Source organism: Labrus mixtus, chromosome 18 (genome assembly GCF_963584025.1).
Source record: "Labrus mixtus chromosome 18, fLabMix1.1, whole genome shotgun sequence".
Classification (NCBI taxonomy): Eukaryota; Metazoa; Chordata; class Actinopteri; order Labriformes; family Labridae; genus Labrus; species Labrus mixtus.
The window spans coordinates 3,285,851-3,313,451 of NC_083629.1; the positions used below are offsets into that span (position 1 = coordinate 3,285,851).

The window sequence follows — 27,601 nt, forward strand, 5'->3', positions numbered from 1 at the left end:
ATGAATCCAGATGAGACAATTATCATTGACTGGCCTATAAAAGGACAGCTGAGTTGTTTAGTCACCAAGAAAAATAGAGAATGAAGAAGTTGTTGCTGCTGTATGGTGTGCCATGCAGCAAAACCAACGCATAATCAGAAGGAGGAGGGTGTGACTGCGGAGGCTCATGGCATTGTGTGCACAAATGGTAAGAGGATGCTGATATGGGTTTAGACCAAAGATCAGAGCATGCTTAAATTTAAACTAATCCAATGTGTTCCTATGTACAATATAGGCATTATGTTTTAACTTACACAATGAAAATGCATCATTAGGTTTCAAAATGAGTAGAAAACGGGAAAAAACACACTGTCATGTATTGATACTTAATTTTGTCCTTTACAGGAACGGAGAAACATTTATGCCACCCCCAACCCTCATGTCCCCCTTGTTCAGATCTTTTTTTGAGCGAACACAGGATCTACACCCTGAGTAGGCCAACGATTGAGGCCCTCATGGCCCTACTCAGGAGGGAGAAGACCCATGGCTGGGGGCAGTACATGGAGGTTCTCCTGATGATGTACTGGCTGGCACATGGGTTGTCATGCACTGTTGTCTCCCGGGTCTTTGATGTGCCAAAGACAATCGTCTTTGACATTGTCCATGGAATGTGTGATACACTTCTTACCCACCTGGCAAAAGTTCTCCAATTTCCAACCCTCGCGCGGTGTGCTGACGTAGGAAATGGCTTCCAGCCCAGCCTTCAGCCGCTATGTGGGAGCCATATCCGCATCAAGGCTCCCCACGGTCCAGCTGCAGGCGATCTGTGACAGCACAGGCAAATTTCTGGACATTTGTGGGCTACCCTGGTTCAGTCCACGACACCAGGGTGCTGAGAAATAGTCCAGTATTTGTCAGAGGCTGTTACCCACCAGCTAGATATTTCATTGTGGGGGATGGGGGATATCCATGCGGCCGCCACGCACTCATCACCAGTTTTTTTTTTTTCCTGCTAATCTACTGTTTCACACTCCAGTCCGGTAGGTGGCAACAATGCGTCTTTTAAGTTGGATGCCAGCCGGCAGCGCCCACCAGCTAATTGAAAAGAAGAAGAAGTAGTAGTAGCAGTGAAGCACAAAAATATGGAAAACGTCGGTAAAAAATGCGACATTTAGAAAGTGAAGCCGCTAAATGTCACAAGCTCACTGAAATGTTCAGCAGCACAAGTTGATGTTAGCAGCAGGATCACTCCTGCTGCTAACATCAACTTGTGTTGAGGCGAGCCAGACAGTTGTGTAACCTCAGCATGGTAGGGCCACATGTGATGATGAGGGACAGAGAGATGAGCTGGTGGAAGTTCCACAGACAGATACAGGGCAAGTAAGTATGGAACATGACATGAGAGAGGGAGAAAGAGAGTTGGCTGATGTTAGCAAATGTTATTCAGGTGTTGCTACATTTTTATCTATACCCAGTTTGTGTTGCTCAGTACAATGCAAAAAATTAAATGAAATAAAGTAATGATTATAGTTGTTAAAACAGCTCCACTTTAAACATTTTAGGTGTAAAATGTCACATGCAGTAATATTAAGAAATAGGCTATATGCTGTATATATAAAAACTGTTGTGCTTTTACTTTTTACCGTTACAGTTTTCTGATAATACTTACAAACTTTGAAGACTTTCAATACAGAAGTTACATTTGTAGTGGTGTATTTTCATTATTATTTGTGCAGTAAACTAATTAAGATTACTGAGTAATAAAGTAATCATAAGATCCATGGAATAGATGATGTTATGATCAATTGGATACATAAAACCTGTTTTTTTTTTATTTTTTAAATCCATTCCATCATTTGTTTATTCAGGTTGAGCTTAGACCGAGGGCAGAGGATGACACCCACGCCAGCTCAACCTTAAATTACTTTAAGCGCCCCAATTCAGACAGTCACAGCCTAGAGGTTTTTTTTTCTTACCACCCTCAGAAGAAGACAAAATACCTGACAGTACAGCGCGTGTTTAAACACAAAGATGGCACAGACAGAAAGTGGCTAACGTACTGTGAAGAGAGCCATACACTGCATAGTGCAGTATGTTTGGCATTTGCCAAACCCACTGTAAGCAATCCCTTCATCAGTGGAATGCAGGACTGGAATCATATAACTATAAGAGTTGAGGAACATGAAAGAAGCAACATCCACAGAGGTTGTGCCGAGGCATATTTTTTGAGGGCATCTAAATCAGATATAGCCAGCCTGCTACATGGTCCCCAAATTGTGGCTCACAGAGACGGCAGGTGTTGGAACAAGTAGTAGAAGTGGTGAAGTTTATTGGAAAGAGAGGACAGCAATCTGAGGCAGCATACACTCTCGATGACCACAACATTGACCACGGCAACTTTCTAGAGCTCATCATAGTTCTTGGGAAATATGATGTATGTCTGAAGGAACATCTCACTGAGTGCATAGAAAAAAGCAAAAAGATGCACGAGTCACAGGCTAGGGGTCGCGGTGCTGCCGTAACATTTTTGTCCAAACCCACTGTGAACACTGTCATTTCCACAGTGCAGTGGCTAATTCAGGAGACCATTGCAAAAGAGGGATGTTTTCTGTACAAATAGATACAGCCCAGGACATTACATCCCATGAGCAGTGTTCTGTAATTTTGAGATATGTTACAGATGCAATTCAGGAAAGGCTACTTGCAGTGGTCAAGTGTGAGGCATCCACTGGCCAATATTGCTGACAGATGTGATGGAACGTTTTAATTTGGACATCAGCAATGCTACAGATGGTGCATCAAACATGCAGGGCCAGTACAGAGGCTTCTCGACACTCCTGTCATCCAAAGCCCCAAACCAGGTACATGTGCTGAACCTAGTACTGGCCATATCCAGTGGGTCCCTCTTCTCTCTCATGAATGATATTGCTGTGTTCATTCGTGTATGGGAGCAAAGAAGCCAGGACACTCGACAGAGACGTCTCTCTACTATCAGAGAGACAAGGTGGTAGCCTTGAAGAGGATCTTTGGGTCATTTGGAAAACCAGACCAGGCTTCATACATTGATGTCCTCATGACGGTCAGGCCAATTTAAAAACAGCACTGCGCGTCAAAGCTAGAGGATTCTTAGAGGCGCTGATGAGGTATGACACAGTGTTAACTGCTCAGCTTTTCCTGCCACAACACCGCTGTCAAAATATCTACAGTCAAGTGGACTAGATATCTTAACTGCACACAGGATGGTAATGGCAAGACATTTTAAGTCAGTTAAGCAAGCTGCTGATACCTTCGTCCATTGGGAAAATGCACAACTAATGGTGGAAGAGGACTGTGAGCTTGAGTTGGAGGCAACACTTCCACAGAAAAGAAAGAGGAAGGCTGGTGAAATGACAAGTGATGAGAGTCTCACAGATGCAAACAGTGCCTATGAAGTTGAGGTCCATAACCAGATTATGGATACAATCACAGAGAGCATCCACAGGCGTTTTCTGACTCATGGTACACTCTATGCCGACTTGTCTCTTCTTGATCTGAGAAACTTTGCTGAAGTGTTATCAGATGCTCTGCCTGATTCTGCATTTTAAGAACTTAGCAAATGCTTGCTCAGGTTTGACAGCAGAGCAACAGCTGTCAATTTGCAGTCTGAGCTAAAGTGTGTGGCAGCTCAGTGGCCACGGCTTAAAATGTCTGCATTTGAAGAGTACGAAGTCAGGATGGCTGTGATGATGACAAAGAAGACACAGATGTACTAAACAAACAGTGCAAATCTTGTAAGAGAAGTTTCTCTGTTCTCAAACACATCAAAAGTCAAATAAGGAGCACACAGTCACAAGAACACCTGGAAGCATTCATGCTCATGAGCACGGAGAAAGACATCCTCATGTCCCTTGACAATGAGTTGGTCATAGACAGAGTTGAAGAAACTCCTCATCCCCCAACATATCATCGCTGGTTTGGTTTTTTAAGGTTAGTATTCAACCTTCATGTCTTTGAGTATTCAAATTAAACTGTATATTTACAGCCTCTTTACACTGTGATTCATCATAACTCATAGTATGTGTTGTATGTTTCAGATACCTGTTTTGTATTGCTTCAGCGTTCAGCCAGAGGGACTGCAGGGTGATGACACCTTCATTTCTTTGTGAGCATTCAAGTAAGACTAAAATACTATGCTCTTAACACAACATCTAGTCAACATCAGTGCTATTGATGTAATTTGGATGGTATTGTGACACCCATGCCAGGCATTGATGACTTTCCGCGTACCAATTGTTGTGGGCCGGCTGAGTCAAAGTCCAGGGCTGTTTTGTAGTCCCTGTCCGTGCCTCAATACACCGGTGACCACTGAGGGGAAGAGTGGAGGCTCGCTATAATGCTCACCATGCCAGAGGGCGGTGCATCATAGAGAGGGCTTTTGGCATGATGAAGGCACGGTGGCGAGGGATCTTTTTCAGAGCCCTGGAAGTGGATCATATACCTTTGCTCCGAATGTTGTGGCAGTGTGTGCAATGCTCCACAACATCTGCCTCACTGCTGGGGACATCTTGGAGCCGGCGGAGGAAGAGGTCCCTGTGCCTCCACCACCTATACAAGGGGATGAGAATGGGGGTCAGTGTTTCAGAAACAGGCTGGCAGCACATGCCTCAGCCCCAGACCCAGGTCCCCCCGCACTGCAGGATCATGACTATTTTTTATATTTCTAAGGTAATATCAGAACCAGATAGAGACAGGGACTCAAAAGCAGACTCACACGTGGCTGAGTTCAGGGAAAGGCAGAGTTTAATAACAGTCCAGATCGGTACACAGGAAGGCAATTCTTCAAGGCAAACAAATCCAAAGGGAGCAGGCAAAACGGTAAGGCAGGCACGGTTAGTGATGTTACGTTTGACACAAGGCTTTGAAGCGTGTGTCAAGTAGGAGGGGCATTTCTAGCCGAGACCCCGTATCAAGGCTCGTATCATTTTCAGAGAAGCGCGTCACCGATGACAAACGAGGCCTCGCTTCGAGTCTACGTCATTGATTTGTTTGTGTTTCGGGTTGTGGATGAAAGGAAGCAAAACCCACATGTCATGTCTCCTTGTGAGTTTGCGTTAGTTGGTTGGTTGTTTCGGTTCTATTTTTTTCCGAGAAATGGAGCCTGCGAGAAAGAGGAAAACGTCTCCTGTTTAGAAGCATTTTGATTTATCATCTCCCAATAAGGTACACGTTAAAACAAAACATTTCAGCGGTTCCAGGAACTGAACCCGAGCCTCTGTCGACGTGGCGCCGCCATAACCATTGTGCTACAAAGCTTTCATATATTGCCATGCTGAATCGCTTCAATTAGTTATTATTTCTGTCACTATCATCATTTTCTGTGTTCATTATCAATGGCTTATTATTTTGATTTGAAGGTGAAGTGCTTGGTGTGCTTTAAGGAGCTTGCCTATAGCAACAACGCATTATCGAGCTGTCCATGAGAATGTACAGCCTGATAATAGGCCAGGAACCAGGCAAGGTTTGTATTTTTTCCCCTGTAATTTGCTTTGCTTCATCACAATCATACCGAAATACATGTTGACTAAAGTACATTAACATTTTCATTTTGTCCTGTGTTGGATGATGCTTTGGTCAACATGGTCATTAAGGACACTCAGCCTTTCACGGTGGTGGAGGATGAGGGGTTTAGGGAGCTGGTCCAAAAGCTGGACCCTACCTACATTCTCCCTAAAAGGCAGGTGACAAGATAACTATTTAAATTGGACAATTATACACTTCTTCAGGCTTTAAAGGCCATGGTGGCTGCTAAGTACGAGGAGACCAAGGAGAAGGTGCAGGTGCAGAAGGTGGTGGCTGTCAGTCTCATGTCTGACATGTGGACTTCCATCAACATGGACGCCTACCTTGCCATTTCATCGATGAGAATGACAAGCTAGCCACTGTGCTGTTGGAAGTGGAGAAATTTCCCAATAGCCACACTGCAGAGAACATTGCTCAGGTGAAAACCAACCTCATGGAGGAGTGGGGCATTAAGCATAAAGTCAGATGCCTTGTAACTGATGCTGCAGCCAAAATCCTACAAGTGAGGCATGCTGTATGTATTGCACACTCCCTAAATTTGATTGTAATAAAGGCTTTTGATCAGACCCCTGGCCTCAATGAATTGCGCACCAAATCCAGGAAGATGGTGAAGATGATACAGGAGGTGGACACTTGCTGGAACAGCACCTTCAGCATGTTTGAGCGTCTGTATGGTCAGAGAGAGCCAGTGGGGGCAGCTCTGGCCTCTCTAAATATAGACCTCACCCCGCCTCATGCACAGGAATATGAGGCCATTAGAGAGTGCCTGCTTGTGCTGTCCCCATTTCAACAGGCCACAGCCAAACTCTGAGGAGAAAAGAGTGTCTGCCTCCAAGGTTATACCAATTCTGAAAATGCTGCAACATGCAGTAAACTATGAAGCACTGAACATGAACAATGACATGGCTGTCCAACTGGCTGAAACCCTGGTCAGACGCATCAGGGAAATCTTGGTTTATGTGGAGTCCATGAGCATAATGACTATGGCAACCATGCTGGACCCAAGGTTCAAAAGTCTTGGGTTCCTCAGCCAGTCAAAGGCCACTGAGGCGACTGAAAGCTGAGTATGCCAGCATTACTAAAACGCCAGATGTTCCTACATTGCCATCAGACACACCAGCACAACCTTCAACCTGAACCCAAGCTGCTGGGTCTGCAACAACCTCTGGTAATTTTTTATGTTTACTGCTCAGTTTGTGAATTGTTGTTGACATATAAGTCCTGGTATATTCGTATCATGTGAAGTATAATTACTGGCAATAATGTATTTTTCTACAGTTATTAGGTGGAAACCTGTGGTGCCTGCTGGATAACAGTGTGGACCAGAGCAGAAGAAGCTGCAATGCCACTGCTGATGCCACTATTGAGGTCCAGCGCTACCTCAACGGAACAAATCTCCCAAGATCAGATGACATACTGCTTTATTGAAAAAGACAAAAGTTTGTCTACCCCCACCTCTACCAGCTGGCACTACAATTCGTGTGCACACCAGCCTCCTCTGTACCATGCGAAATAATGTTCTCCAAGGCTGGGGAAATAGTTTCCAAAAAATGGAATCAACTAAGCCCAAACACTGAAACAACTTTTATTTTTAAATAAAAATCTTCCCTTTTCTTCCCAGTCACAAAAGCACATTCACTGCCCAATCAAACCCCACAATGTTGTCCCTCTTTCTTTCAATCTTCCTTTTTTCCTGGACTTGTAGAACAATAGATTTATATATATTATTGTTTCATAGGCTATATCTTGATAGGAAATCTTTAAAAAAAAACAGATCACCGAATGATATGATTATATTAACTAAGGTATGTTATAAAGTAATATCACGTGAATCCTTATTGGTTACCGCAGTAGTACAATTTGCTATGGCATGTGATGTGATCAATAATAATTGAAGGTGTCACTAGTGTACACTGTGTTAAATGAGGCCTCGAGTAATGAATCTATTTGCGATACAATTGACTGGAAAGCCTCATTGCTTCACAAAGCCTTATTTCGCCATCACTAACTCAAAGGAAGGCCAGTTTTATAGCTTCTCTAATCATCAATTAGCCTTTTAACACGATTAGCTAACACAATGTACCATTAGAAAACAGGAGTGATGGTCGCTGGAAATGTGCCTCTGTACACCTATGTAGACATTCCATTAAAAATCAGCCATTTCCAGCCTGAATAGTCATTTACCACATTAACAATGTCTAGACTGTATTTCTGATTCATTTAATATTATCTTCATTGAAAAAAAAAGTGCTTTTCTTTCAAAAATAAAGACATATCTAGGTGACCCCAAACTTTTGAACTAAAATGTAAGAATAAAAGAGGGAGACATTCAGAATAACAGAGGAACAACTTAAAACAATAGATGACTATAAAAGAGCATGCATAAAACAAAATACAAGAAAATGGTTTGATAAAAATCTAATTACCTCGACCTTTGGCCAATGCCATGTTTAATTTTTTTTGGAACCAGAAGTGACCAAACTTTAAGAAGGGGGAGGAGCTTAAGAGCAGCGAGGGGTTGGTGAACACTCATCAAGTCATCGAAGCCGTACAGTCTGTAACCAAAGCACATAAACAACGAGCTATTTGACCATCAACACGTTTCTATTTGTGGTGGGAGCTGACCAGCGTTTTTCAAAGCTGAGGAAGCTCAGAGAGTTTGTGGAATAAAGTTAAGTCACCACTTGCTCACACCCACACCTCAGGTGAGACAGTGAGCAGCAGGTGAAGCAAATGAACCAGGTTACTTTAAATGAACTGCTCTTTTCATCAGCACAGCTTGCTCTCTTCTGAGTGTTTCAGGTGTAAATTTAATAAAACTAATACATTTGTTTTTTTGTTTTTTTTTCCATAAAATCAGGGAAAGTTGTATCTTTTACTCGCCAAGTGATGTTTTCTGTGTTACTGCAAGTGTTTTGTTGGTGTTTATATATTTACACACACAGACAAAAAGGCAGGGAGAACCTCTCACTACCTCTGAATGTGAGATAATGAGTCAGTTCAGCGCACTGGACACTCAAAGTATATAAAAGCTCCTCACACCTGGACTTAATCAAAGTCAATCAGTTAAACACACACCTGACTGCAGTGAGAGGATTCTCTCACCACTCTCAATGAACACAAAGAGTGAGTGCCCACACAAGCACACAAAAAACTGTTTACAAAATGATTTTAGTCGAATAAAATCGTATAGCAGCAACACGAAGGTACAAAAAATGGGTAATCTAGCCCATGTGAACTGATTTTATTGGGAATTGTTTTAAAGAGAATATTTAGCATTTTATTATATCACCTTTTAAACTTGGTTTCTGTAGCCTGTAACAGCTCATATCTAGGCTACATGAGATCCTTAAGGTAGGACATATTTAGGCCTTGTGTAAAATCACGCATAGTGCACTAAAAAAAACAGCTAATATTCTGTTTTGGCAGCTGATGAATGTATTGACAAAATCTTTTAAAATTGTCTAAACAGAAACAGTAATTGTTCAAACAGCCCTACACAGTTTACTGAGGTGAACATGGAGAGGTCTTAAGTACACGTCTCATTGAAAAAACGTCATAGTAATTATAACACAGGTCTATCCATTAGACTGTATCCTAATCCCATATGAAATATAACACAGAGACCTCTGCAGTCTGTGATCTGCATTTTATTTATAAATTCGTTAACATGAATTAATAAAGTTACCATGTTGTGTTTATAGGTAAACAGACACACTCAGGTGTCACAGAGTGTCTAGAGACAATGAAAAAACAAGTACATATAGGCCTAGTATTTAAACACAAGTGTAATATTCTTATTATCCATTTACTGTACACAATCTCACTAACACGCACGTGACGTACGTCAGTCATTGCCATGGAAACGGAACGGTGACGTGACCGAGGTGATTTCAGAGCTTCAGCTCTTTTGACATTTGTCTTTCGCTTTTGGACTTGACACGAGTTGACCCGATGCAAAGTCTCTCTGCTGGAAGCTGAACTTTTGGAGAACTGATCACCTAAAAAAAGAATCCTGGTTGAGGTGAGAGTGGATTCACGTGTGTCTGATGAACTGCAGCCAGCACAGGTGTGTGCATGCTGCTCTGTCCAGAGCTCAGGGCGAATGTGGCAGAAACATTTCAACAATGAGGGGAAGAGCCAACATCAATACAGACTCTAATGCACTGGTTGATCTAAACAAAAAATAAGTCAGTTTGTGACAAACACTGAACGAGCTAAGGAGAAAGGTACGCTGAGTGTAGACAACAATACCTGCTCATTAGTGCGAGTGAATCAATAAAATAAAAAAAAACAGAACTTTAATCACCTGATTTAAACTTTTTATTATCAACTTCTTAGCAGTAAGAGTTCTGCTGTTTTCTTGTTATCTACATTTTACTTGATTGATATGCTGAATATTATGCACAAAAACACAAAGAAAAAAAAGCTTTTTATTCTAAAAGGTGTGTTGACCAAGAAACAACTTTCTACTCTGAACTTCATTTTTTAAAATCTATTTATAGATATTATACCTTCAGTAGAGGCTTGATGACATTGACTAGATTGTATTTCAGTTTGAAAATGTAAAAAAAGAAAGGAAAGATTTTCAGTTTTATTCACAAACATGAAATCAACAGCCAGAACATTCATCCTGAAACCCTCCTCCATTCCTTTGTTTTTATACAGTAACAGTCTTTATTTTATAGTATATAAGATATTTTAATTATGACAACATTTATAACTACAAGTACCATTATCTTTATTTATCTGATAAACCAGTCTGTATATTATTATCCTTATGGCTTTACTGCCTTAGTGCCAGACTCAAGAGAACCATACTGGTGATATCTGCTTTGTGTTAAAGACGTTTGTATAAATACTTTATTTTTAACTTACACAGGGAGATGTGTTATGTTTGTTCAAACAACAGAAGAAATAGTCCACATAATGACTATTTTGACAGTATAAACAGAGTTAAGCTGCTCTTTGGCCTGAGCAGGTTTAAAATCTCACCTACAAATAGTATCAGCTTCTTTAAGAATTTGACTTCCTTTTAAAATTTAAATGAGAATTAAACATCTAAAATGTTTTTCAAGCTGTGTGTGAAATTACCCACTGAGCACTGAAAAAATTGATTGACTCTTTATTTACAAAACAGAAAAAGTGAGTGTGGTGAGTGTGCTCCTCAGCCAAAATATAATGAGATAATGAAGCACAAATAAATGATTAGTGTCTGGACAATTTGGATATCCTCTGAAGTTAGCATTTATCAAGAATTAATTAAGTTGATAAAGTCATTTTACAAATGCAGAGACGTATTTAGTTTCCGACAGCCACAAGAGATAATGAAAAACTACAAAACTACACATTATTGGTATTTCACCCATTTAGGCTACTGTACACAATCTCACGCACACGCACGTGACGTACGTCAGTCATTGCCATGGAAACGGAACGGTGACGTGAACCAGGTGATTTCAGAGCTTCAGCTCTTTTGACATTTGTCTTTCGCTTTTGGACTTGACACGAGTTGACCCGATGCAAAGTCTCTCTGCTGGAAGCTGAACTTTTGGAGAACTGATCACCTAAAAAAAAACTTTTGTTGGAGAACATTTTGTTGGAGAACTTCACCCGAGGAGAAAAGTTAAATTTTTAAAGTGAACAACCTCAGGACACTTGATGGAGGAGTACCTGCAGGCCAGATACAGGTTGTTGCTGCACTACTACGGTGGTAAGACATCTTTTACTCTCACATTATGTTTCATTATGCTCATTTATATCCATAAAATCATTTAAAACAATGTTCAGTACAAGTTTAATGCTGAATTCATACAATTGTTTAGAGTAAAGATCGACACTTTGTCAAACTGAGTGTTAGAAGTTTGAAAACCTCTCACAGATTCGTTTTTATGTGTAAAATGAATATGAGATGGTGGGAAAGTCAATATTCTGCCGGGAAATGTTTATAATGTGTTTAACACTGATGTAGGGATTTGAAAACTTTGTTATTTTGATTTGATGGCATGAATTATTCTAAATTTAATATAAAGTTTTGGTTATAAAGATGGCGACTGGGCTATTTTTCGTAAAATGCTTAAAATTAGTTTTTCTTGATCACCATGGAGACGGTGGAATTTTAGAGAGCTGACGTCAGAACGTCAGCACGTGCAGATGTAAACAAATGGACGCCTGTGTGGATACATGAGTTTGATTTTTGAAACTTTTAGCTTTTTAACACGGCTTTTATCACTGAATATTTCTGACAATTAAATACAATTTCAGTTCTTTGTCTTTTAAACTTAAATGGATTGAATTCATGTTTAATAGAATTGAACAATAGAAATAGTTCCCAATTTTAAACTGAGATGTTTTTTTTGTCAAACAATTGGTACTTTCCAAGGCGTCATAACACTGTCATATATTCAAAAAAGTCCAATAGTTGAATGTTAATGCGTGTTAACTCAAGTAGAGTTAAGACATATTTGACTTTTGAACTTTTCTTAATTTAAAATATTTCTGTCATAGCTATCCTAGCATCTAAACAATAGTTACTTTGTCTTGCTGTTCAGTTTTAGATAAATGAAACAACAATGTCATTAAATCAAGCACCAGGCTAAAAGCTTGGTAAGAAATGTTGGAGATTGAAATATCTGTTTATCAACAGTATACTCTAATTTTGATGGTTTATTTGAGGTCGATGTGATAATAGTTCAATCTGTGAATGTTCTGTGAAAGCATACTGAAGAATTTGATCTGTGGACATAGACAAAAGTTGCTTATTGACCTCAGTTTCATGTCAAATTCTTTATTTATACCGTAACTTCTCAGCATAGTGCAGGTTGTGACTTCTTTCAAAATCTCTCACCCTCAGGTGGACATCTGAACAACTTCATCGAGCGTCCCGTCGCTGAGAGGCCTGGAGAGATCATGGACGATCCTCCAGCGCCCCCTGCTGACGAGGAGGAGGAGGAGATCGACGTCGTGGGTCTGGACGATGAGGAGGAGGAGGAGGAGCCTCAGGTGGCCGAGCCTGACAGATATGATGTGGATGGTAAGTGGGATGATGATGGTGCTCACAGGTTTATAAATGAGGATGTTATTGTTCAGAAGACAGTACATGTTAAGGCTGTTTATATCATGGGATCTCCTCATTTAAAGTAGACTCACTGAATTTGTCTCTAAACACATCCTGCTTTGTGTTCACACAGATGAAGAGGAGATGGAGGTTGCTGCTCTGGTGGACGAGGAGGTGCTTCAGGTGGCCGAGCCTCAGGGAGACGACGGAGATGCTCCTGACAGGTTTGATCGTCCTGACGGCAGGAGAGGGGAGAGAGAGGAGGAGCTGAATGATGTCAGACCTCCCTCTCCTCCTCTGCTGCAAGAAGGTCCTGCTGCCCAAATTCCTCCTGCTGACCCTGCTAATGCTCCTCCTTATGCTGCTGCTAATGCTCCTCCTTATGCTGCTGCTAATGCTCCTGCTTATGCTGCTGCTAATGCTCCTGCTTATGCTCTAGTTTATGCTCCTGCGTATGCAGTTTATCCTGCTCATCCCTGTGCTCACTTTGCTGCCCCTCTTGCTTACGTTTATTTTCCTGTTTATGTTGTTCCTCCTCCTGCTGATGCTCCTGCTGATGCTCCTGCTTCTGATCCTGAGTTTCAGATCCCTCAGCTGGAACCTGAGACCCTGGGGCCCCTGACCGAGGTGGACGACTCTCTGGAAGAAGATCCTGCATCGCCCTCAACTTCCGGCTCCTCCAGGAAGAGGAAGAGGGAGGACAGCGAGGAGGAGCAGGAGGAGGGGGCTGATGCCAGGAGACTGAGGACGTCCGATGACAGCGAGGAGGAGGAGGAGGAGGAGGAGGAGGAGTGGGCTGATGCCAGGGGACCTAGGTCGTCTGATGACAGCGACTCAGAGGAGGAGGAGGAGTGGGCTGATGCCAGGGGACCTAGGTCGTCTGATGACAGCGACTCGGACTAACTCCACTTACTAATTCTATCTGTTCTCTCTTCCTCACACCACAGGTTTCTCTCCAAAGGATGCTGCAGTAACTCTTTCTTCTTCCACTGATGACCGGCCTCTGCGTCTGGATGGACCAGTGATTCCAGGGACAGCTCTCGCGTCTGGCAGGGCTGAAGTCCCCCATGGTAGCGTCTTGCACCGGGGGCATATCTGCAACATCTCCACTTTTTTTTCTGCACGGCGGCTGGGTGGACTTTTCTTTCTTTGATCCTGAGGGCGGGTCTTAGCGTCTGGCTGGGCCTGTAAGACTCCAGGTAGCCTTTGCGTCTGGCGGGGCTGTCGACCCCCCCGTGCATAGCCTTTGCGTCTGGCGGGGCTGGAGAGGACAGATGTAGTCCTGGTAGTGTCTTCAGATGGATTTGATCTCCCTGGTCACAGCACTAGAGACTCTTACTGAATGAGCAGTGACTGGAGCGCACAGGGAGAGAGAAGAAGAAAACTAAAGGGAAGCTGCAGAAACAGGAAGAAACCTCAAACAGGAACCAGAACCACACTGGTCAAGGGGGGGGGGGGGGGGTCTTTATTTATCAAACACAAGAGCCTGGAGATCAGCTCAACAGCTTCTAGAGGTGAACTACAGACACATATTTCATATGGATAAAAAAAGTAAGTACAAGTGTTTGACATGTGGAGTCAGTGACTCAGAATAGGTAAGAATGGATTTACTCAATCGTTAACCTGTGGCCTTTCAGGCTCTTTCATCTGAACAAGTGTCAGGTCATGTGTCACTTTTAGAAGAAACCAATTATTCCATACAGTAGGCTATTCAGTCCATTTACTAGCTGAATCTGTTGTTTAGCAAAGGAATGCATATTTACTGACAATTTCTAACCCAGGCTGTTTCAGCACAGTGGATTAAGGAGAGATAAAGTGAGTGATAAAATGTTAGATGAAACATAATGTTTATTAAAACAACAACCTACCTCTCTTCTAACATTAACAAATCTACATTATCATGTTTCAGTCTCTAGAGAATATTTCTATGTTGTGTAAACTTAATAAATTATATATTGTAGCATCCAGACTTTACAGACCCGCTCAGGAGCCGCACGGATAGGAGGAAGGAGAGGATGACAAGGTTTGATAAGTATTCACAGAAACGCCGAAAGGAGCACAGCCGAGTGGTGATGTATTCCTGTTTTCTTTACTATGACTGATAGCTTGAAAACAAAGGTGAGTCATCAATATAATGTTTCTTTCATAGAGACCGTAATGCATGTGTTTGTGTAAACTTGCTGCTCGTTGTGTTCTAATTTAATTTTACCACTTTTTTTTAAGTCAAAGAATCCTGATGTGTCTCATTATTCACTGTTGATAAAAAAATGTGAGTTTAAAGTTTAAAAAAACAAAGTGATCAAGAACAGACTTCATTGAACACCTGACAAATATCTCTATTGCAACATTTTAAATAGTTATCGTCTAATAGACTCTTTTGTCACCGGGTCACCTAAGGTCATACCGCGGGAACAAAAGCTTCTCACTGACACTACTTTTGTATTTTCAGATACCATTACTAAATTCATAGTTTGAAGATTATTTTTCATGCCAATAATTATTTGTCTGTTGACTCTTCGTACAGAGACTGAGGCTCCTGAAGAACATCCAGACGTTTCCTTGACAACAAAGATGAAATCTTCCTCCTGACGAGATGAGAGAGATGACCGACCATGACATGGAGAGAAGAGAATGTTCCTGTGTTTCAGTCCACTACTGAAGTAAGCTGCATTTTTAAGGATTTCTTCTACATCTGTGAAAATGGTAGACACTGACATGAGACCAAGAGAATAATCTGTACTCATGATAATGTTTCTGATCTCACAGTGAAGGACTCCTCATGCGTCTTTGGTTCTCCTGGAGCTCCTGAGAGACGACGTAAGAAAAAAAACACAGAGAGATGACATCACACAGCCAGTTTGATGTGAGGACGCTCCAGCACCACAGCAGTCCTCTAAACACACTGAAGCACCGCCAGCTCCAGACTTTCTACTGTCAACTTCAATCTGATTTTAAATTCAATCAAATAAACCAAAAACTTAGACATGTGAAATGATCCTGTGTTCTGTGAGATCCTTCAGCCTCACTGATGTTGGGTTAACACAAAGCTTCTACAATAATAAATCACTTAAAGGTTACATTAAAGGTGATGTAGTTGAACTGTTTCAGAAACTGTGGGCTCTCTGGAGTCTGTTTGAACAGACAGGAATCACATCAGACACATTATCAACACTTTAGTAAGGAGAGCAAACTGAGAGCTTTATTGTCATTTAGAGGAGTCTAAAAACAAATGAGTCGTTTTAACACAAACAGAGAAATGTTGGACAGCAAGTGTTAAATAAACACTTTAATGTTTAAAATGTCATGTTTAAAGAAGATGTGATTTTTTTTGCCCTGAGGGTGTCTCCAGAGGAAAAGGTCATATTGTGACAAAGATGAAATGTTGAATCATCTGTTTCAGTTAATGAATCAACCAGAATAAAGAGAAAGGTCCGCACACTGCTCAGCTCCAAATGAGCAACTTTATTTAAAACAGAGAAACATCTCCATCCATAAGATCTTCATCAGGATAATGTGGCACGAGACAAACAGTGTTTTCTAAAGTGAGGCAATTAGCAGAAATGAATTATCACCTGTTGAACCAAAACAAAAACAGGATAATAAATATAACAACCACAAGAGGGTGACAGAAACCTGAGGAAGCAGAAACAGCAAAAAAAAAACCTCTTTTTGTTACAATGTAACTAAAAGATGTTTGTTGTCCTGCACCTGTATGCATCTTACTTGGATGTGTGCACACTAGTTTACTTTTATTAAACACCCAGCCAGCTTCAGCTCTCGTCAGACTTTAAACAGCTTTTACTTGTCTACTGTCGTCAGTTTGTCAAATATCAGGGCCCGTATTCACAAAGCCTCCAAAGTACTAAGAGTTGCTCCAAGTGAGAAAATTCTAAGAAAACTCAAGAATCAGGACATTTTCTAAGAACTTCCCCTCAAAGTTGAGACTAGATCCTTGTAAAGATTAAAGTCACAAAGTGTCTTAGTCCTTCAGAGAGCTCCTAAAGTGTCAAACTGTGAGGAGTAGTGAGGAGGACTTTTAACAGGATGAAGAGTTTCTCAAGATGAGGAGAAAACAGAGAAGGGGCATTCTACTGAATTAGTTCAAAGTGCAGTCCCATTACAAAAAAAAAGGTTTCACAAAACAATTAAGTATTCAGACATGGATATTTACTGAGATTATATTATGATCTATTTAAACCCAGGGCATTAAATGAGATAGTGATAAGCTAAATAAATAAAAAAGTATCATTTATAGGGTACTTTTTATTGAGAAGTAGCTGTCCCCAATCCTGACCCCTAAATTTTAATTTATGTAAATACCACTTAAATTTTTTTTTAGATTTGTTTTAACTGTGTAATTTAAAAGATCTTTATGATTAAGTTCAAACAGAGGTTGAAAGACTTAGATTTATTGTGGGTTTAATTTTTAAATTAAAAAACTATGCTAAAAAAATCATGTCCCTTGTTTTCATGTCACTATCGAAACACAAGAGTTTTAGTGGCTTGGCTGAGCCGAGATTTAAGCCACACCCCTGAATTTTTGACCAGGAAGTGACATTGCGTCTCTGGCCCTTTCCGAATTGTCACAGTTCAGTATGCTGTACGTACTTTATAGTAAGGAGTTTCAGTATACTGAACTTTAATGGTCATTCAGTATGCATTTTTTGGGTCCACCTCAGTATACTGAACATTTCAGTATGGATAATCACTTCTGGGTTTCATGCAGTATGGATCGGATGCGTGCTTTCAGGAAATGAATTGTATTTTACCACCCACAATGCTGTGCGAAATTAAACGTAAATCTTCACGTCACGTCCGCCTCCAAATCAAAACAAACGAGCGTGGATTAATTGAATCAATTTTTCAATCTAGAGTTAAAGTCCCGACTGAAATCACTACTTTTAATTATATTATTAATTAAAATATAACAAATGTATACATTATTATAAAACCTTTCTCCCTCTATTTAAATAATGATTTCACTATTTAAATGCGTCTTTATTGGTTTATTTTACTTTATATTCTGTATATTACTGTCTTTCATTTGTACTTTCCTTTATGTACTGTATGTTATTTAGTTATTTAATCTGTCTTTTACTTGATTTACATTGTGATATTATTTTTTTTACCTGACTGTATATGAGCATTACTCTTCTTGAATAAAGCTAAACAAAAAAAAGAAAAGAAATGGGTGGATGCGGCCGGTTCGGGTAACGTAAATGACGTCACTTCCTTACTGAATGAATCAGAAGAAGTAGGAACAAATATCTGCCTACTGTGCGCGCCTACTGAATAGTAGGTACTAACAGTATGCAGCACGGATAGTACGTACTGACTACTGCCTACTGACAGATTGAGTAGGTACTTGGCAATTCGGATAACACATTTCCAGAAAGCACGCATCGGATCCATACTGCATGAAACCAGGAAGTTAGTATCCATACTGAAATGTTCAGTATACTGAGGTGGACCCAAAAAATGCATACTGAATGACCATGAAAGTTCAGTATACTGAAGCTCCTTACTGAAAAGTACTGCCTACTGAACTGTGGCTATTCGGAAAGGGCCAGCGTCTCCAGTGCTCTGTGCTGACTCATTATCTCACCTTCAGAGGATTCAGAGGTTCTCCCTGCGTTTTCTCTAGTTGTCTGTGTGTGTGTGTAAATATAAACACAACAAACACACTTTCTGAGGATTAGATTTCCATTCACACTCTCCCAGAGTAGGATATAACTTTTTTGCTACTCAATTTTGGTCTTGGGTCAGCTGATTGTCAGCAGTGGTTTAGTAAATCATTTTTTGTTGCATTATTTAGTTTAGGAAGCTTGTTTTGGCTCCATACAGGTTTGTTGTTTTCCCCTCTCTAATCTATCGCTTGAGATTTTTGTAGTTATCCCTCTGGGATAACTTTGAGACACCCCTGGGTCCGCACCTGCTTGCCCAATCCCCACGCTTCCTTACAGTGCAACTTTTAACATTAAGTGTACATTGTCATCAGTACTCATTTGTTTTTATGTTTTTTCCAGATTAAAACAATTAAGTATAACAGCAATCCTTTTTTATTTCAGTGTTCATTAGCGAGAGGCAGATTCAGTTCAAGTTATTTTAAGGCTTGCCTCAAAGCTCCGGTGATAGGATGCTAAATATAGAAGTCTTAAAAAAATAACAACAATTTCCCCAAAATAATAAACAATTTCATGACCAACATTTGAGCCATGATGAAGAAATATGTCCAAAATAATAACTTGTAGAATATTGAAGTTTAAAATAACACGTGGTATGATTTTTCTATATAATTACTAATAAAAGAAAACTGTTGGTGCATGTTTTTTCGTGTATAATTGCTACAAAAGATGCAACTGAAAAGAAACACTTTCACTTTTGAATTCATTTTCACTCTGCAATGGAAATAGCTCTCCGGCGATATTGTTTTGCTGGCTATTTAAAGCCACCTGAAGCCAGTCCTCATTATCTAAATGAGATTATCGTCTTACAAGTGGATGAGTTTTATATGCTTTAACGTGACATATGTGCATGCTAGGCTCTGAAAGCCTCACTAATCCTTTCAGCTGCTAGTCCTCTGTAAGATGAAGAGGGATGTGCACGCTACAAGGACATTTTTTTACAAACATGACCATCAATATGTGGATTTATTTTGCCTATCTATAACAGGTAGGACAACGTTGTAAAAAATGGATTTATCATTATCTTGTTTTGGTACCATCCTTTTGGAAAGGGATCTTCAACGAGTCGACAACCTCAGACATCTGAAAATGACAGATACAGCAGGTGGCTAAGGATCTTTGACTATTCTTTGTTGGATTCACTGCTCAGTCTGCCGTGCGGTGTTGGCGTCTCCAAGAAGACATACAAATCTGCCTGTATTTTAAAGCAGCAGAAATGGGTTGTTCACCATCCAAAGGTAACAATTTTGGAACTCTGGGTGTCTTGAGGAAGGGGAGAATGCTTCCCCCTGCACCTCAAGAAAGCCCAAGAGAGTCCCACTTTGAAGAAGAGGAGAATCGTTATGCAACTGGATGCAAAGATGGGGACACAAAGGAGAGGAAGGCAGCAGGACAAATCCAGGTAACACAGAAAAATGCTCCATTGACACCACAAAAAAAGAGATCTGTGACTGAACAAGCCTCGGAAGCACCTAATGTTGATAAAATTGGGAGTCAAGGCAAAGACAACAACACAGTTTCACAGAGAAAAGAGAAAACTGTTGATAAACAAGATTTGACTGAAAAGAAGCCAGGCAGAAAACTGAAGAAAAATACCCGAGGTACTAAGGCACAAAAAAAGAAGGACAAGGACAAACAAGCAGTAGAACAGAAGGTGGACTTCCCAGAACCACTGGTAAAAGCCCACCAAGCTGCATATGCCTTTTTGAATCCTAGCATAAACAAATATGACGATCTACTCGAACTTTTGGAACAAGCAACCCAAACACAGGTTTCTGTGCAGCCTATGGTTGCTTTCATGGCTCTGCGGTATGAGGAAATAACCCAGGGACTGGAAGAGATGGCGGACGAGGGAGAAAAAGTTTTGAAAGAAAATGGAGAACATCTCGCTTGGCCAAGTCAAATAAAAAACCTCTCATCTTCTTCATCTCTGAAGTCTGGCTCCGCTAATATTGAGTCCCCACCGGATTTGTTGCAGCAGCTGCTCCAGTACACCACACAGAGGATGCGAAATGTGAGCCAGACGGTTGGTGGAATTGGGGATTCTGCTTTGGTGGAGGCGGTAGAGTACTTTGTGTCTGTCACAGAGCTTTTAGAGGAGAAACTGAAAGTCAAACGTGCAGTAGAGACCAGGCTTATGCAACTCTTATCTCGCATTGAAATGGCCTCTCTGCACAAGCCTCGACCAGAGGATTCTGCTCTCTTCAGTGAGGACAGTGGTATTGGGGCTGAGAGTGAATCCCTTGCTGGATCTGAAAGGCGCTATCGGCGAGAGAGTTGTGAATCCAATGGGACCAATAGGACTACTCCTGTCAGTCCAATGGGATACACCTCCATGAACGTTAGACAAGGAGTGTCAAGGCAAAAGCTTGCAAGACAAATTAGTCCGAGTGTTTCCCTCACGTCCCTCAACTCACTAGGTTCTACATGTACCATAATGGCCAATGACCAGAGAGACTCATTGCTAGGTTCTGTCTCCTTTGATGATGATGACAACAATGAAGACGAGGAAAGAGATAGGGGAGAAGTGCAAGTTGGTTTTCTGAAGCGATCAAATTCTTCCCCTCTAAACCGTGAACAACAACACCCACGTCGCCTTCCACCGAAGCGCATAGAGAATCCTCAAAATGTAGAAATGACCCTCAAAATGAAAAATGCTATTAGTGGCAAAATACAGTTTGTCCCATCACAGAACTCTAGCGCGAAAACAAAGGCAGCCGGAAGCCCTAAAACCAGTAGACGCCAGTGGACAGACGAGAAGGAAGGATCCCCCCAAAGGCCTCAGACATGTGTTCGGAGGGCCGTGGAAAAAAAGACCCAAGTGAATAGGGAGCAGCGTTCCAGGTCAGCAGAATCCCTGCGGAGCAAAGGTGAAGATCCGACTTTGCTTGAGCTAGCCAGGACCCAGAAAGATTTGAACCAGCGGCTGCAGAGGATGAACAAAAGCAAGGTGAGTGGAAATGCCAGGACCACTCCATCTAAACAAAATCAAGGAACCTCACCGGCACAATCTCCAGCAATGAATCGCAAACATCCCCCGTTAGAAGAGAAAAAAAGTAATCCCCAATCTCTTAAAGGCAAAGAAGACCTTAAAAGGTGCAACAGTAATGAACAAGAGGTAACCAGTGATGTGCAAGAAGATCAAATTAAGGACAAGAAAACATCCCACGGTCCAATAAAAGCCACCCCACCCCCGAGTCCTCCTCCATCACCACGACCATCTTCAGGCCTTCACAGAGGCAGAAACTCTGTCAAAAAACTGATTGATACCTTCAGTCAAGGAATAGAGGAACTAGACAGCCCTAGAGATCTGGGGCCTCTCAAAGGGGTAAGGAAGTGTGGTGTTCCTGTGTTGCCCGGTTTAGGAAATGTTGAAGCTGTGCTTGTCACTGGGATAACTAGCTGTAGACCTGACTCTAATTTCTTAGAGAAAAGTGATTACTTTGATCTGGAAAGTCTTCCTCCACCCCCACTGGAAGTTTTAATGGACAATTCCTTCGAAAGGACCCAAAGTCTCTCAGCTGGTGTTATGGATGATGGGGCTTCAAAGGTCAGAAATACGCCTGTAGTAAAAAGGGCTTCAGTTTCACAACGACTAAGGGCCTCAGTTCAGGCAGGGACAGTGCTGCCAAGCAGAGGAGGAATGCCTCAAACTGCCAAGGTTAGTTTCTTTGATAGAGCTGATCAAAAAGGTACATCTCCTCCTTCAAAGGCCAGTCCATCAAATGTTCAACTGCAGGCAGAAAAGGAAAATGATTCACTATCCCAGCAAGCCAGAAAGATCATACACCAAAGACACTTTTCAGACTCAGGGAGTATGTCAACAAGTCATGTATCAGCAAATCCAGCTGACAGTCAAGAAGACATACAAGATGGTGGCATCCTTTCAGTGCCTGGACCTAATACTACAGTGCCTCCCTCTTCAGTAGTCAGAAGCCAACCAATTACCACCCCACCTTTGTCTAGGTGTCGTATGTTACCATCCACACCTTCTACACCAAGCAGTCTTCATCGAAGACTTAACAGTCCCAGCAACATAAAAAGGCAACCTACGTCAACTAGCCCCCCTGTGAACAGGAAACTCCCCACACCACCAGCAGTTCAGAGGAGGCTCCCAAGCCCACCTGCTGCAAAGCAGAACAATTCATCTTATTCTTATCCCTTCAAAGCGCCATCTCCCCCAGCCTCACCAAAACTACAACGATGGTCGAGGGAGAACAGCAGTGAAGACTTATCTAGTGCTCGGAAATTCAGTAATGCTCGTTCAGTCTTCTGCCCTGCATCTTCATCCCTGTTTGAAGCCCCACCTTGTCCAGTTCCTCGACCCCCTCAGGCATGGACCTCCAGCGGGATTTCTTCTCTCTCTTGTGCTTGGGAGAGACGTGGAAGGTTTCCTGTGTCTGTTCAAGGACCTCGGCCTTTTATCAGACGTAGCCATTCTGACCGAAGGCCAAGTCTGAGTCTGCCACCAAGATCCCCAAAGACCTCAGTGGCTGAGACTTGTGGGAGTGAACCAGCATTGTATTCACCAGGGTGAGTGTTTGTCATGTTTCTGTTACCATCCTTAATACTTAATATGGTTGTTCATTCAATTCGGGGTAATATACAAACCTAACTGGCACGGTAATTTCATTTGTAGTTACTGGAATTCAACTGGAAATAAAATGCTACAGATGATTTTCGGGTTATTTCACACACTGCTTACTGTAATTGTTTTTCTAATCATAAAAAACTAAAGTAAAATATGGAGTAATAGAGGATACCAGTACCCAGCTATTGAATTACATGTATGTTGGTTGGTTGGATGCAAGTATGTAGCCTAAAGTTTATTTGGTATAGCACCTCTCGCAGAGCGAGGTCGGGAGGCAGACATAAAAAAACACTGATTACTTTTCTTTGTGCCTCTATATCAATGCTTTGTGTAATAAGATGTATTCACTGTGTAAATGAATGAGTGTGACATAACTGACAAGACTGACAAGTAGAAGAGAGTATGAAGCAACTTCATTAATTGCTATACAATCATACTGGTCTTGTGATATAAACATCATAAACCCCGTCCCTGGTTATTCGCTATGAATTTTCCTGAATATTTTCTGCTACTTTCACACATCAGCTCCCCCAAATTTTGTGTGGACATCTTACTGGTGGGCTGTCAAGACAAAGTCCTGGTAAAGTCAGAGTAAAAAATAAGCCCACTCTGAAAATTTCAGTAGTTTTGTGCATGTGTTAAAACACTTTAACAATCTAATGACATTCTCACAGAATATAGTGAGACTACGGATTAAACACAACATTTGATTTATAGAACATGGCTGCCATTTATTAAAACAGTTTTAATTAAAACATTTAAGAAATCATATATCAAAGGTAAATGTATAATTTCAGATGTACTGCCTTGCATAATTCCTGTGCAGGACTAACACAACCCACTTGTCCCACTTCCCTAATTGCTAATGTAAACATTCTCGTTCATTCCTACAGGCTGGATGATGAACCAACCAGGGAGGATGAACCCTGGGGAAGCCAATCAGACCTCAGAGCCACACCACGCTCTGCATCACACCCGGACTTGTGTGTTGTTGGACAGTCCTTGCACAGAGACTAAAAGGGCCAGAGAAGGGCCAGTGGGATTATGGATTAGCAGGCCTTACTGAGGATTTAAGATGATGGTGTTTGTTCCCCTGAGAGCAGAGGAAGCACTAATTCTATCCACTTCACTGTTATAACACACCTCCACTTTGTTTATAATAAAATGTGGGAGGGAAAAACCAACTCAGTTTTCTTTGTATACTTACTTGTACACATATACCGTTTTTTTTTTCTATACTGTGCGTGAACATGCCTGTTGGAGCATGATGTGTATATTAGAATGAAATACAAGTTATGACACATTTTTATCTTGACAATTAAACTGATTATCTGGCTTCATAATAAAACTATAAATTGTTCAACCAACTCATATATTTTTTAAACCAGTGTTTTGAATATTGTAATGCTTCAAATTAATTCAACTGTTTCTTTAGGTTCATTGGGCTCACACTTTCAGAAATCATTGCTATAGGGGTTGCTACACAGTGGGTGCACCAGAGCTGGGTTGGGGGTTCCCTGCCTTCCTCAAGGGTACCTCGGCAGTACTCGGGAAGTGACCGGGCATCTCTCCAGCTACCAGACCAACTTAAACCGACTTGATAAACTGTATATTAGACTGCAGCCTTCTTATTATATGAGTTATGTAAGAATTCACTGTGCTGTGTTGGCAAGAATGGGGAAAATATACTTTTACCTTAAGGGTCTGTTGGGATGACCTCAAGTGGTGAAATGAGGGATTGCAGTCTTTTCACTTTGGCACATCATTATTTCTCAGCTTTGGAGGTTTTGTGGTTGCTACTTGGTTAGAAACAGCAAAAACTGTCTTTGTCCTTTCATGTTTTATTTTTCTGAATAAAACATCTCCATCAAACTATTTAAATCAACAGTAAACTTATACAATGATAGAATACTTCTCAAGGCCCATTTCACATTTAACGAACACAGATCATTTTTTTTGCAAGTTGTTTTTTTTGTCTTTTAGAGTTACGTTACCTCCCAATTTTTTATTTTTTTTAATGAATACCGCAGTCAGCTATGGAAGCACCTTTGAGACTTTCTTGAGCTCAGACAGTTTTGAAGATAGCTCTAAAGATTCTGTTGATAACTTTCCATCAGGGGAACCAAAGCAGCCAAATGATGAATACTGACATGAATAGAAACTTTAATGTGTGCACTTACTTGACCCTAACTCTCTCTCTCTGCCTCCACACATCAGCTGTTCCACGGTGCTGCAGGATTGTGTTCCAGTTTAAAAGTAGAGCTTACAAATGCAGCAAAGGGATGCAATTTACTCGTCCGTGGACAAGACAACGCAGTCAGAGTCCATCCTCTGACTCTCATGTGTCTCCATATTTTATTGCATTGCCACTCATTGCAGTGTAATTCATCTAAAAAAAAAAAATAATAATAATTTTGAGATATCCGTGTCTCATTCCCCAGCAGGTGATCTATACTGTGATCACAGTAGACAGAGTCAGTGGTGGAAATTGACACATTTTATAGAGGGAGCAATGTTTGCTTTAAGCGTGGAAAGGAGGATGCAGGGAGAGAAAAAATGGAGGAAGCAGAACTTGAATTGTTTCTTTTCTGATCAAAAACAGCTCTATCAAACACACTATTTAAACAACACCTCATCATAGAAGAAAAAGAGAAAATTTGCACACATGGCGGACTATCTGCTGGGATGTTGTACAGTGTTCTCCTTCTTACCCCTTTCATCCTCCTCTCACTCCTCACTTTGTTGTAGGCCAAATTCATCAGCATGGACACCAGAAGACAAAAATGCACAAAAACAAAAATAAATTTTATTGGTTGTTAAGAATGACCCTGATGAAGGCCACAAACTGAAACACGTCGGTCTAATTTGTTTCTAAAGTTCATCTTCATACTACAAGTGTTGTTGTTCAAGCCTTTCTCTCTTCATGCACGTTGTAATTGGTGAAGTTGTGCCAGAACATCCTATTCTTATTAATAATTAGCCTACTCAAAGCTTTATTGAAACTCACCTTCCAGTTACACAAGCCTAAACACCATCTAAATACCTCCACTTCTGTCTGCAACCAACTCTGGCTATGAAAGGGATATGAACTACAAAAGTATTTGTATGAATACAACTTGAGTAACATCATTTTCCCCTTTGGATAACTCTATATTATCAACTAAAATAACCGATGGAACCCTGCATGTAAACACTTTAGTGTCTGCTCTCCCTACAGCAGCCCTCCACAGTATATTATCGGTGGTAATCTTATCCATGGATTAGTATCTCTGTCCTCAGGTTCACTCATATAGGAACGAGGCTGCAGGCTGCATGTTGATGTGCCTGCAATACCATCTCTTCTCCACTAGAGGTCTCTCTCACTCCATCATCCATCTCCAAAAAAAATCCTCTACAGTCAAATAAAATGTAGCTTTACAGACAGATATGAAATACAGATTAGGACAGAAAAATCTCACTTTGTTTGTTATCCTTAGATTGTGACACATAAATAGCTCTCTTTGAGTTTTTATTCTTTACGGTGCAGTTTTTTTTATCCCTGTGTTAGGATAAAGGCTATGCTATTAACTTTTTTGTCCCTTTTTTTGTTATTGCATTCATAAAGAGTTTCGCTCTGAATGTGGTCACCCTGTACAATGTGAGATATTTTATTCTACTCTACTCTACATCTTCCATATACATTTATCAGTGTATTCTCTAACGTGCTGGACGATACAGTGGATGAGTTATGCTGCTTCAGAAGCAGAATTTCACATGAGAAATCTGCGGGATGTAAATCATCTCCTTAAGGATATATACATTCAAACTTAACACCAAATGAATATCTCTGTATAAAATAATCTTCATGCTGATGAATGAATGTTGAAACAGGAAGCCAAATATTACAAATGGTATCTTCATACTCTATTTGTCTTAATTTCCCTGCTCCGTGTTGCCCATAGAGAGTTAGAAATTGAGTCGTTTTCTGCTGGAGAATCATGCTGTGATATTAAGGTATCACTGGAGTGAAAAAATCCACTTCTAGCATAGAGGATGGAGAAGCAATATTTCACTTCTAATGTGTAAATGAAGCATTAATGGTCTTCTGTTTGACTCCTGTTTGACAGTTTGGAAGGATCTCATACGTCATATAACATTTCAGGTTATATCCTCACCCTCGAAATGTCAGGGGAGAAAGATACTCCTCATAAGAAGTGATGAGACATTAAGTTTACATTTACATATTCAGAAATAATGACCCTGGTCGGCTATGCCACATGTAGAAATAATGAAATAATCTATTCTTATAAAAACATTGGGGATTTTTGAAAAGCTAACTTAATATTGTGTTAAAAAAAACTTGGATTTGGAAGTGTCTGCAATCTTTTTACATTTCTAGTGTCACAGCCTGTTACTCTGAAGCATTATTGAGCTTTGGTCAATTACCTTCAATACAATCCAATTCTGGATACAGATGAATAACAAGTAGTGGGAGACTGACGACGAATAGGACACCTATGTGTATAATTTAACCCTTTATGATTTAAAGCTGTATCTGTTGTGAAAAATAAACCCTTCTGGGATCACATTTATTCACAGTTACTCTTCACAGAGCATCAAAAACATGTTTTTGTTAGTTTAGACAAGCATGGATAAAATGTGAAGCAATATAAGCTGACACAAATATTCCATTGTGTAATATCAATTTACTGTATTTTTCAACATGTTTGACAAACACTGAAAGGTCACAGT

At 40.8% G+C, this 27,601-nt stretch overlaps 1 protein-coding gene across 1 annotated transcript; it reads left to right on the top strand.

Moving 5' to 3' along the window:
• The first annotated feature begins 19,166 nt into the window (after window positions 1–19,166).
• On the top strand, window positions 19,167–24,224 carry pcare1 (photoreceptor cilium actin regulator 1). The gene is made up of 2 exons (XM_061063371.1): window positions 19,167–22,812; window positions 23,764–24,224. The coding sequence occupies exons 1-2, from the start codon at window positions 19,496–19,498 to the stop codon at window positions 23,885–23,887; spliced, it is 3,441 nt and encodes a 1,146-aa protein (XP_060919354.1). The 5' UTR covers window positions 19,167–19,495; the 3' UTR covers window positions 23,888–24,224.
• Window positions 24,225–27,601: the final 3,377 nt, after the last annotated feature.

What these genes read in the sequence shown, in the direction of transcription:
- pcare1 (XM_061063371.1), top strand. Translation starts at nt 19,496, where the DNA reads ATGGGTTGTTCACCATCCAAAGGTAACAATTTTGGAACTCTGGGTGTC. An exon ending in CCAGCATTGTATTCACCAGG is followed by an intron (nt 22,813 to 23,763) that starts GTGAGTGTTTGT and finishes TCATTCCTACAG; the next exon opens with GCTGGATGATGAACCAACCA.